This window comes from Tachyglossus aculeatus, chromosome 4, assembly GCF_015852505.1.
Source record: "Tachyglossus aculeatus isolate mTacAcu1 chromosome 4, mTacAcu1.pri, whole genome shotgun sequence".
Lineage (NCBI taxonomy): Eukaryota > Metazoa > Chordata > Mammalia > Monotremata > Tachyglossidae > Tachyglossus > Tachyglossus aculeatus.
In genome coordinates this window covers 77,554,352-77,566,803 of record NC_052069.1, presented here as the reverse complement: position 1 = coordinate 77,566,803, position 12,452 = coordinate 77,554,352, and the positions used below count along the sequence as shown (strand labels likewise).

Here is a 12,452-nt window from a genome sequence, read left to right as displayed (position 1 = left end):
AAGGCCTCTTGGAAGAGATATGATTTGCTTAGGGCTTTGAAGATGGAGATATAAAGGGGGAAGACATTCCAGAACGGAGGAAGGAAATGAGAAAGGAATTGGCAACAAGAAGCAGTGTGGCCTAGTGGAAAGAGCATGGGCCTTGAAGTCAGAGAATCTTGGTTCTAAACCCACCTCTGCAAATTGCTTGCTGTATGACCTTGGGCAAGTCACTTAACTTCTCTGTACTCAGTTCCATCAACTGCAAAATGGGGATTAAATACCTGTCTGAATGCCTACTAAGACTGTGAGACCCATTCAGAGCAGGGACTGTTTCCAACCTAATTAACTGGTACCTCCCCCAGTGCTTAGAACTGTGTTTGACACATGGTAAGTGCTTAACAAATGCCATAAAAAGTGAGTGAGACAAGATACAAGAACCGTGAGTCAATTGGTGTTTGAGGAGCAGAGTGTGTGGGGTGAGTTGTAGTGGGAGATCAATCAAGTAAGGTAAAAGTGAAAGCACTGACTGAGTCTCTTAAAGCCGATGGTAAGGAGTTTCTGTTTGATGGGGAGATGAATGGGCAACCATTGGAGGGTTTTGAAATGTGTGCAGAACAGTTCTTAGAAAAATGATCCAATCAGCAGAGTGACATATGCCCTGGAAAGGGGAGAGACTGAAGTCAGAGAGGTCAGTGAGGAGGCTGATGCAGTAGTCAAGATCTTCTGTGTAACCTTTGCACTTAGATTTGTACCCTTTCTTTGCCCTACCCTCAACCCTTCAGTGATTGGTGAGGTTTCAGGTGGGAAGATGAGGAGTTCTCTTTTGGCTATATTAAATTTGCTGTATCAGCAGAACATCCAAATAAAGATATCCTGAAGGCAGGATATCTTTTCCTAAGCTCCCCCTCCCCTCCCCAATGCCCCAACTAGCTTCCTTTGCTCTACCCTGCCCTCCCACCCCAGAGCACTTATGTATATATGTACATATCTATAATTCTATTTATAATAATAACAGTAATAATAATGATGGTATTTGTTAAGTGCTTACTATGTGCCAAGCACTGTTCTAAGCACAGGTACATACAAGGTAATCAGGTTGTCCCACATGGGGCTCACACTTTTAATCCCCATTTTACAGATGAGGTAACTGAAGCACAGAGAAGTTAAGTGACTTGCCCAAGGTCACACAGCAGACAAGTGGTGGAGCTAGGATTAGAACAAAGGACCATCTGACTCCCGGCCCGGGCTCTTTCCACTAAGCCACACTGCTTTATATTAATGCCTGTTTAATTGTTTTGATGTGTATATATATATATATATATATATATATATATACATATAATTCTATTTATTTATATTGATGCTATCGATGCCTGTTTACTTGTTTTGATGTCAGTATCCCCCCTTCTAGACTGTAAGCCTGTATGGGCAAGAATTGTATCTCTTTATTGCTGAATTGTACTTTCCCAGCACTTAGTACAGTGCTCTGCACACAGCAAAAGCTCAATAAATATGATTGAATGAATGAATGAAAGGAGGAAATGTGAGACTGTAGAACAAGGAATTTGAGGCTGGAGAGGTAGATTTGGGAATCATCTAAACAGAGATGATACTCGAGGCCATGGGAGTGAATGAGCTCTCCAAAGGAGTGGGTGTAGATGGAGAATAGATGGGGACCCATGAACTGTGCCTTAAAGGACTCCCACAGTTAAGGGGTGGGAAGTGGAGGAGAAACCTGTGAAAGGGACGGAGAAGGAGCAGCCAGAGAGATAGGAGGAGAACCAAGAGAGGACAGTGTCTGTGAAGCCAAGGTTAGATAGCATTTCTAGGAGAAGGGGGTGGTCCACAGTTTGAAAGGCAAAAGAGAGCTGAGATCACTGGATTTGGCAAGAAGGAGGTTGTTCAGTTTGGAAAACAATGGTAGGCAGGAGATGGGCTGATAATTCTAGGGTGCTTTTGGGTCAAGGGAGAGGGCTTTTTTAGGATAGAGGCTTCATGGGCATATTTGAAAGCAGCCATGTGAAACTGAGCAGTTGAAAATGGAGGTTAAGGAGGGAGGTAAAGGAAGGGTCAAGTGTTTTAACAAGGTATGAAGGGATGGATTCAGAGACACAGGAGGAGGGGGTGAATTTTGGAAAGATGTGAAAGACCACTTGAGTTACTGCTTAGAATTGTGAGGAGGGGAGAGTGGAAGGAGGGGACAGGAGAAAGGCTGGAGAAGTGCAGAAGAAATTTTAGGGAGCTCACCCTTAATGCTCTAAAGTTTATTGATGAAGTAGTTGGCAAGGGGCTCTCAGGGTCGCACCCGGATAGTTTCCAGCACTCTACCAGTCTCGGCTATGGGAGGGAAAGTCAAGCAGAAGCCTACCCATTCCATTCCTAGCTTGGGTAGTGGCTAGTGAGTGGAAGGCAATCTGCTACAGGTCGAAACTCACCATGCTGGGTAGCAGCAGCATGGGGTAGAGTCAAGGGCAGAGACTCGAGTTTACTGCACCAAAGGCAGTAATGGTAAATCACTTCCGTATTTTTACCAAGAAAACTCTATGGATACACTACCAGAATGATTGCAGATGGAGAGTGGGGCGATCTGGGAGAGATGTGTTCATGGTGTTGCTATAGGTTGGAAATGACAAGATAAGACGGTGAGGTCATTGGGGCAAGAGCAAAAGGGGGATTGAGGAAGGAGTTAAGAGTCTGATACAGTTGGCACAGGCAATAGACATGAGAGTCAATGAGAATAGCAAACTATTTTTGCTGCATGGAGAAGAGGGCAGAGTTAAAGCAGGAGAGGGCTGAATTTGAAATGGATGAAGTTAGAGGAGCAGCATGGTCTAGTGGAAAGAGCACGGGCTGTGGAGTCAGAGGTCATGAGTTCTAATCCCACCTCCGCCATTTATCAGCTGTGTGACTTTGGGCAAGTCACTTAACTTCTCTGGGCCTCAGTTACCTCATCTGAAAATGATTAAGACTGTGAGCCCCATGTGGGACAACCTGATAACCTTCTATCTATCCCAGCGCTTAGAACAGTGCTTGGCACATAGTAAGCACTTAACAAATGCCATTATTATTATTATTATTATAGTAAGCGCTTAACAAATACCACAATTATTATGAGGTCGGCATGGGTCTAGATTTCTGACAGTCGTACTCTGAAGCTTGAGCACAAGAGAGAGGAAGTGGTCTGTAAAAGTGATCCAGGGCTGCACGTTGACACTATGAAATTGGTGGAAGGACAGGGAAGTGAGGGAGTTGAGGGCATGGATTTGTGCATCAATAGAAAGTAGGTTGGTTGTGGACACAAAGCAGGTTATGATAATTTGAGATAACTGGAGGGGGCTGAGAGATAGGTGTTCTCTGTATGGGGACAGGACAGATTTGAGGGGAGGGGCTATGTACAAGAAAGGCAGGTGAAGAGGTTGTGCTCAGAGAGTGGTGAGGTTGGCTATTTTTTTATTATTTTATATCTTCTGTTGAGGCCGAGCTGCATGTCTCAGCTGGTGAATGGGCGAGGTAGAGTGGAGCAGGATGGTGTTGGAGTTGAGGAGTGAGAGGAAGCAGACAGTGAGTTTTTATAGATGCATTTATGCATGTCTTTGTGAGTGTGTGCCTCTAGGGCATTGCCATTGGTACACAATATTCTTGAATGACTTTTTCTAGGACTTTGGATGATGCTCAAAGTCTGTTGAAATGAAATGAAAGTGTTTCTCCCAGGTGTCAAAACATATTCTAACACCTATTTCCAGGTCTCTTGTCGCAGCATCACTAGGCCTAGGATATATTTCAATTACCCATATAGCACTATTTTAGGGGAAAGTGGAAAAGCAAATTTTCCTTCAGACTTCATGTGCGTGTGTATGTGGGGGGTGGGGGGAACAATGTCATAACTCTGCTATATTATACTCTCCCTAGTGCTTAGTACAGTGCTCTGCACACATTAAGCGCTCAATACTTATGATTGATGGACTGATTGAGAAGACATTCGTGGATGCTGATCAATATCACGGACAGGGGGATTACATACGTGTGTGTTTTGTGTCATCAAAAAGACAGTCTCTTCCACACTGTATGTTCATACGGTAACAGTCAATCACATTTATTTGAGTGCAACATAATAATATAGCAGACAAATTACAGCTTACAATCTAGAGAGGGAGACATATTAATATAAATAAATTACAGATATGTACAGATATTACAGATATGAAGCTAGGAGGGGGGATAAATAAAGGGAACAAATCAGAGTGAAGCAGAAGGGAGTGGGAAAAGAGGAAAGGAGGACTTAGTCACGGAAAGCCTCTTGGAGGAGATGGGCCTTTTAAGGCTTTGAAAGGGTGGGGAGTAATTGCCTGTCAGATATGAAGAGGGAGAGTGTTAAAGAGGCAGGACATGGATGAGAAGTCAGAGATGAGATAGATGAGATCAAGGTACAGTGAGAAGGTTGACATTAGAGGAGCAGAGTGTGTGTGTGGGCTGGGTTACAGTAGGAGAGTAATGAGGTGAGATAGGAGGGGGAAAGGTGGTAAAGAGCTTTGAAGACAGTGGTGAGGAGTTTCTGCTTGAGCAAAAGAAGGTTCCCTTGTCAACCTTCTTGCCCAGTTGGAGTGGACATTGCATTCTTAGAGGATGCCCAATTCAACAATTTTCTCTTCTGTTTGGGACAGACCAATATTAGGCCATCATTGTCCTGACCACTTGGAGAAGGGACTGCTAAAAATCAGTGGCCTGCATTGCATTGAACCATCCCTAAATTCCCTCCCAGTCCCCATTTGATAACAGTGTGCATTGCGAGATGTCTGGGCTGAATGTCTGAATGATGATGATGGCATTTGTTAAGCGCTTACTATGTGCAAAGCACTGTTCTAAGCGCTGGGGGAGATACAGTGTGATCAGGTTGTCCCACGTAGGGCTCACAGTCTTAATCCCCCTTTTTACAGATGAGGTAACTGAGGCTCAGAGAAGTTAAGTGACTTGCCCAAGGTCACACAGCAGACTTGTGGTGGAGCCGGGATTCGAACCCATGACCTCTGACTCCAAAGCCCGTGCTTTTTCCCACTGAATCTGTAGCTTGTCTTGTCTTGTCTTATGCTGTGGAGTCACCTCCAGCCCATGGCAACTCCATGGATACATCTCTCCCTGAACGCTCCACCCTACATCAGCAATCATTCTGATAACGTATCCATAGAGTTTTCTTGGTAAAAATACAAAAGTGGTCCATGCAGTAAACCTGAGTCTCTACCCTCGACTCTTTCCCATGCCACTGCTGCCCAGCACAGGAGAGTTTTGAATTGTAGCAAACTGCCTTCCACTCACTAGGCACTGCCCAAGCTAGGAATGGAATGGGTATGCCTCTGCTTGACTCTCCCTCCCATAGTTGAGACTGGTAAAGTACTGGAAACTCTCCACGTGTAATCCTGAGAGGGCACTCTGTAGTTGCAGATGTTAAAATCTCATAGAGATGACCCAGACACAGATGTCTGTAGGCTCTCTCCTGTTTTATAACATTGGCTTTACAAATGGTTGGCTCTTAGGTTTCTTCCTCTAACAACTGGAAATAAGAATTCCAATTTGGCTGTTATGTCGTAATAATTATAATAGTGATGACATTTGTTAAGCACTTACTATGTGTGCCATCATTATCATTCTAAGCATTGGGGGGGATACAAGGTAATTATGTTGTCCCACATGGGGCTCACAGTCTTAATCCCCATTTTACAGATGAGGTAACTGAGGCACAGAGAAGTGAAGTGACTTGCCCAAAGTCACAAAGCTGAAAAGTGGTGGAGCTGGGATTAGAACCCATGACCTCTGACTCTCAAGCCCGGGCTCTTTCCACTGAGCCACGCTGCTTCTCTATGCTTCTCTTCATACTACCTAGGGTTTAGATGTGACAAAACATGACATCTTACCCTCAATTCTTTTGGAAAAACATTCCATTCTTTCAACTACTGTTTGACTGGCAAGCCACAGACAACATGAATGAACCTTTAAGTACATCTTCTGTTTTAATGAGTAGAAATATAAATCAATTTCCACAAGGTGTTGTAAATTTTCCAAGATTTAATTAAGATAATTATGGGGTGATCAATTCCTGGAAATAACCTCATTAAATTTACAGCACTGGAAAAAGAGGAACAGTGGGACAATTTGGACAATTGGAGAAATTCCTTGTGTGAACAGTTTGGTGTTTTCTTTTCTATTGGAATAGAATGTTATGAACTTCAACCTGGAAGTCATTCCCTGCTGTATTTCTTTTTTGCTTGCAGGTTGAAGAAGAAAGCTCAGTCGGTGGATATTACTGCACCGGGTTTTAACCCCCTCGTGGCAGCTGAACAGCAGGCTCCACAGACCAGTAGTAAGGTGCCTCCTCCTGCCAAGATCACTACATTTGTGGAAGAGCAGAACAATGCCATGAATGCACAGAAGCATAATCCTCGGAGGAGTGAGCTGAAGAGATTCTACACCATTGGTGAGCAGAAATAGCATTTCATTTATATGATAAGTTAGTGGGACAAGACATTCTTACCTCTATTGTCAATTAGTTCAGTCTTCCCTTATTTCTGTAATGCACACTAATTTGTATAGCAATTTTATTTTTCCAATGTAATTCCACACTACTTATTTCATTTGGGTCTCATATCTCTATGATGTAGAGAGAACTAAATATTATCTCCACTTATAGAGGAAGAAACAGAGGACCAGAGAGGTTAACTGACCTATCTGAGGTCACACAGCAGGGCTAGTAGCATTGAAGGGATTAAAGCCTAGGTCCCGTGACTCTGGAACCTATGCTCTACCTGAGAGACCATATTCCTTTCAATGAAAGAGGATTTTCTTTGCTATTACTTTACAACTGAGCCTGTTCACTCATTGAGATGAACTATTAAGATAATGGAGGTATGCTGAAGCATTCAACCAAGTTACCAGAAGAACAAGGATGTAAGCAAGCAAGCAAACAAGGAAGACAATTACCCATGGCTTTAGGGTCAGAAGAATAAATTCATTTCCTGCCCTTGGCCAGAAAAACAGAATTCTCCCTCCTACTGACAGTTTTCTCTTTAATTTACTCACACTACCCTTTCCCCGTCCCTGCCATCTCGAACCTCCACGGTCTGCTCTCCTTTAAGCTTCCTGCTGCTCCCCTGAAACCCTGAGGCTGTCCCGGGGCACCCTCCACAGAAAATCCCCTCCAGACCCTCACCTCCTACCGGCTCTGTCTGCATTAAAAAAAAAAAGGAATGATCTCATCCTTCAGGCCCCATTTCTACCAATACCCACCTAGCTTCTGCTGCTTGGCAGGAAGAAGGTGGGGAACGGGGAGGATGTTAGTGGAGAGAGGGGGAAAATGATAAAGAAAAGTGATTTTAATGGTTAACAAGGGCAACAAATATCAGTGGCAGGAAAATTTCAAATCCATCCAGCTCACGTGGCACTGATCAATGTTATAGCTCACAAAAATGTACTATAAGAGAAACAGTGTGGACTAGTGGATAGAGAATGGTCCTAGGAATCAGAAGGACCTGGGCTCTAATCCCGTCTCCATCACTTGTCTGCTGTGTGACACTGGGCAAGTCACTTGACTTATCCGTGCCTCTGGTTGTGGACAGGGAATGTGTCTGTTATATTGTACTCTCCCAAGCACTTAATGCAGTGCTTTGCACATGATGAGCACTCAGTAAGTAAGATTGACTGACTCAGTTACCTCTTGTGTAAAATGGTGATTAATACTGTAAGCCCCAGGTGGAACAGGGACTATGGCCAACCTGATCAGCTTGTATCTATACCAGTGCCTAGCGCTTCACAAATATCATATAAAAAAAAAATTTAAATATAAGAATAGCTCAGTTTTCCAATTCTCAGCGCATCTGATGCTATGTTCATTTCACACATCCTTTAGCATGATTTTTGTTGTTGTTGTTGTTGTTGTTCTTTTCATTTTCCCTCTAGGCTATTGGGTCTGTGACCCTGTTCTATCAGCTTTGTAAGCCAGAGTCTGGTGGTGGCCTTAACTAACAAAGTCGCAAGAGAACAAGAAATTAGAAACTTGTAGAATTTGAAAACTCCATCACAAATTACAATCTGCTTCTATGTGAGCCTCATAGGTAACTTTTGCCTTAAGAGGAATGGATTCCCTTCTTAGGGCACTCTGAAATAAATGTTATAGGGAATATTCACTGTGCATAGCTTCTAATGAGCATTATCTCCAAAATCCATCCTGGATTTACCCAAGTTATATAAGAATGGGCTTTGCTGGGCCCAGAATAGTACAGAAAACCTTAGGGATAATTGATTTACTGAACTTTCATCAAAAGATCTTGGAATTTCCAGTATCTTTATTAAAAAGAGATGAAATTGTATTATTTCAAACATTTTTTTCCATTTTCTTTTGCTCCTTGATCTTTGTAATGTGTAAACATATCATAACTTGAGCGGGGGTGAGGGGATGGGGACGGAATAAAAGTTGATTTCACTGGGCTGTGCCATGTGATATTCATCACTACTCCTTTCTACATGTTGTGTGCAGGATGAAGATAGTGCTACTATCATACACTTATTTAGGCATTTGTGAATATCGGTAAAGATTTGTCTTCCTGCAGAAGGTGCTCTAACCCTTTTTTATGGTATTTGTTAAACTCTTACTACGCGCCAGGCACTGTTCTAAGCACTTGGGTAGATACAAGCTAATCAGTCTGGACACAGCCTATGTCCCACGTGGGGCTCCAAGTATTAATCCCCATTTTACAAATGAGGCAACTGAGGCCCAGAGAATTAAGTGACTTGCCAAGTTCACACAGCAGACAAGTGGCAGAGCTGGGATTAGAAGTCAGGTCCTTCGGACTCCCAGGCCCATGTTCTCTCCATTTGTCCACGCTTCTTCTCCCAGTTGCAGTCTGCTACAACTGTCCCCTGTTCTTATGAACCCTGTGCTTCGAGTGCTTAGCCTCTGTGGCTGCCATTGGGCAAGGTTAAGTCTTTCTGATGCCAGTGGACACATTTCAATAAGGGGATTAGGGCAGGAGAGTCACGTGCTTCAGAGAGAATCACTTACTTGTGTTTTGTCCTTCTTGCACCAAGTCAGTTCCACTTGATCTTATAGTACTTTGTTTTTTTCAATTTATCCTTTGGAGAAGCAGTGTGGCCTAGTGGAAAGAGCACGGGCCTGGATGTCAGATGACCTAGGTTCTAATTCCACCTCTGCCATTTGGCTGTTGTGTGACCTTAGGCAACACAACAACAAATCAGTTAACTTCCTGTGCCTCAGTTTCCTCATTTTTTAAAAGGGGATTCAATATCAATTCTCCTCTGATTTAGACTGTGAGCTTCATATGGGACAGACTGTGCCTGACTTGATTATCTTGTACCTCCCCAGCACTACGTACAGTGCTTGGCACATAGTAGATGCTTAACAAATGCCATTGTCATTATTTTGACTACCGAACAAGTAACTGAAGTTTAGGAAGTTTGGTACTTCCTAAATGCTTAGTACAGAAGCACTTAGAGAAGAAGTATGGCTTAGTGGAAAGAGCCCGGGCTTGGGATTCAGAGGTTGTGGGTTCAAATTCTAACTGCCACTTATCAGCTGTGTGACTTTGGGTAAGTCACTTAACTTCTCTGGGCCTCAGTTACCTCATCTGTAAAATGGGGATAAAGACTGTGAACCCAACGGGGGACAAGCTGATTCCCTTGTATCTACTCCAGCGCTTAGAACAGTGCTTGGCACATAGTAAGCCCTTAACAAATACCATCATCATCATCATCATCATGCAGTGTGTTGCCCCCAGTGGCTGCTCAATAAATATATTAAGACTACTACTGCTGCTAATCCTGGCCCTACCACTTGCCAGTGCTGTGGGACCTTGGGAAGTCATTTTACTTCTTAGTACCTCTGTTTCCTCATCTGTAAAATGGGGGCTCAATTCCTGTTCTCCCCTCTATGTAAACCGTGAGCCCCATGTGGGAGAGGGACTGTGTCTGACCTGATTTTCTTTTAGCTACCCCAGTGCTTAAGACAGTGCTTGGTACCTAGTAACCTTTAGTAAATACCATACTTACTATCATTACTGCTATTAGTGTCAGTTTTGAAACTGCAGGGCCAGTTGCAATCTGCTACATCTGTCCCCTCTACTTTTGGACAGTCAAGGGTAATAATAATAATAAAATAATAATTATAATAGTAATTGTGGCATTTGTTAAGGGCTGGGGTAAATACAAGATAATCAGGTTTCACATAGGACTCCCAGTCTAAATAGGAGAGAAAGAAAGGCTATTAAATCCCCATTTTGAGGATGAGCAAATTAAAGCACAAAGAAGTTAAGTGACTTGCCCAAGGACACACAGCTGGTACATGACAGAGCTGGGGTTAGAACCCAGGTCCTCTGACTCCTAGGTCTATGCTTTTTCTACTTGTCCATGCTGCTTCTTACTTAATAGAGAATCATTATATAGGGTAATTATTCTCCAATCAATCAAACAATCAATTAATGGTATTTATTGAGAGCATAACATGGGCAGAGCACTATATTAAGTGCCTGGCAGAACCACCAGGAAATTGGGACTAGGCAATGAAATGAAGGACAACCACATAGTCACAGGACAGCTGGAAATGTTATTGAGAGTCTTAAAACTGGAACAACTCAAAAGGCAGTACCTTTCTGGTGGCAGTACCTTTGTTTCTTATACATATCAAAGGAAGTTCAGTTTGGTTATGTAGATAAACAGTCTTGTGGTTTAAAGCAGGAAACATTCTGAGTTGCTAAAACCACAGTGTTTAAACTGTAGATGCAGGCGAGAATGTCAAATAAGTTCAGAGTACCAAGGTTGAATGATTTTACAAAAACAATTTTAGTCTGAAATGACTCTCATCTCTCTAAGCCACTTCCTTCTTCTGTTGTTGGATCAAGTGTACAAATTGCAAACATCCTTGTTGTCCCTGATCTATTCACAGCCCCCTGTTTGGCAAAAAGTGAAATACCAAGAGTCACACCATTTCTTGGGGATTCTTTCAAACATAATTTTAGAATAAGCAACATCTGTGCATTGTAGGCATTGGGGAAGGTGACCAAATTTCAGGTGACTTAAAGTGGAAATGGGATGGAGCTGCCTGGAGAAGAGAGGGTGCATAAATTAGGGGGATGGCTAGAGAAAGGGAGGGAGGTGGAAGCAGAAAGGGAAGGAGTCAGGCAGAAGATAGGGACATCAGGCTTTTTGCTTACCTCAAAAGCTTCCTGTAAAAAGGAGCGGGCAAAAGGAAGGAGAAGGGGGAGGAGGCAGGATGCTATCTATTATAAATAGAGCATGCCTCCTGCCGTTTAGCAAAGGACTACCCTTAAAATCCACCTCAGTTCTAAGACCCTTAGTCAACAGTTTAATTAATCTTAACTGCTTTAGTGCCACAACTCTGTTCACTTTCATCCCCTTCAACCCTGTTTTGAAGAGTCAATTGAGGATGATCAAATTTTTCTCTTGTCCCACTAAGAACTATTCACCCCTTATTGAAATTGAATCATAGTGTCCAGAGAAGTTTTTATGATCACCCCTCACTAAATTACTTCTAAGATTTGCAACCCTGATTTACTTTTTGATCCCGAGAATCTTAGACAGTATTTCATTTAATATTTTAATTAAGATTAACCAATCTTCAAGGTTCTACTCTATGTAAGACCGGGGGAAATTAAACACGAATCAAAATGGGAATTTTCCAAGGACTGAAGGATGCATGTTTGCCAAAGCTACATCTCTGCCTCTGCTCTCGCTCTCTCCCTCCAGGCTCATATCTCCTCCTGCCTTCAGGACATCTCCATCTGGATGTCTGACCCTCATCTAAAACTCAATATGTCCAAGACTGAGCTCCTTATCTTCCCTCCCAAACCCTCTCCTCTCCCTGACTTTCCTGTCACTATAGATGGCACTACCGTTCTTCCCATCTCACAAGCCCACAACCTTGGTGTCATCCTGTACTCCGCTCACTCATTCACCCCACACATCCAATCCGTTACCAAAACTTGCTGGTCTCACATCTTTCCTCTCCATCCAAACTGCTACCTTTCTGGTTCAATCTCTCATCCTATCCTGACTGGATCACTTCATCAGCCTCCTCTCTGATCTCTCATCCTCCTGTCTCTCCCCTCTTCAGTCTATACTTCACTCTGCTGCCCAAATTATCTCTGTACAGAAATGCTCCGGGCATATCACTCCCCTCCTCAAAAATCTCCAGTGGTTGCCTATCAACCTACCCAACAAGCAAAAACTCCTCACTCTCAGCTTCAAGGCTCTCCATCACCTCGCCCCCTCCTTCCTCACCTCCCTTCTCTCCTTCTACAGCCCAGACCACATCCTCTGGTCCTCTGCCACTAACCTCCTCACTGTGCCTCATTCTCGCCTGCCCCGCCATCAACCCCCGGCCCACATCCTTCCCCTGGCCTGGAATGTCCTCCCTCCACACATCTGCCAAGCTAGCTCTCTTCTTCCCTTCA

At 43.4% G+C, this 12,452-nt stretch overlaps 1 protein-coding gene and 2 non-coding genes across 4 annotated transcripts in view; 2 read left to right on the top strand and 1 right to left on the bottom strand.

The window, feature by feature from the left end:
- The window catches only part of OXR1 (oxidation resistance 1), a 362,168-nt gene that overhangs the window by 121,205 nt on the left and 228,511 nt on the right, over nucleotides 1-12,452 (top strand). For both annotated transcript variants that reach the window (XM_038744617.1, XM_038744615.1), the window contains exon 2: nucleotides 6,246-6,448. In XM_038744617.1, coding sequence (XP_038600545.1) covers nucleotides 6,246-6,448 — 203 coding nt within the window. The remainder of the gene's footprint in view (nucleotides 1-6,245; nucleotides 6,449-12,452) is intronic.
- LOC119927906 lies at nucleotides 2,270-2,407 on the top strand. Its single transcript, XR_005450872.1, has one exon. It is a non-coding gene; the product is annotated as a small nucleolar RNA SNORA7 (small nucleolar RNA).
- LOC119928053 lies at nucleotides 5,266-5,403 on the bottom strand. Its single transcript, XR_005451012.1, has one exon. It is a non-coding gene; the product is annotated as a small nucleolar RNA SNORA7 (small nucleolar RNA).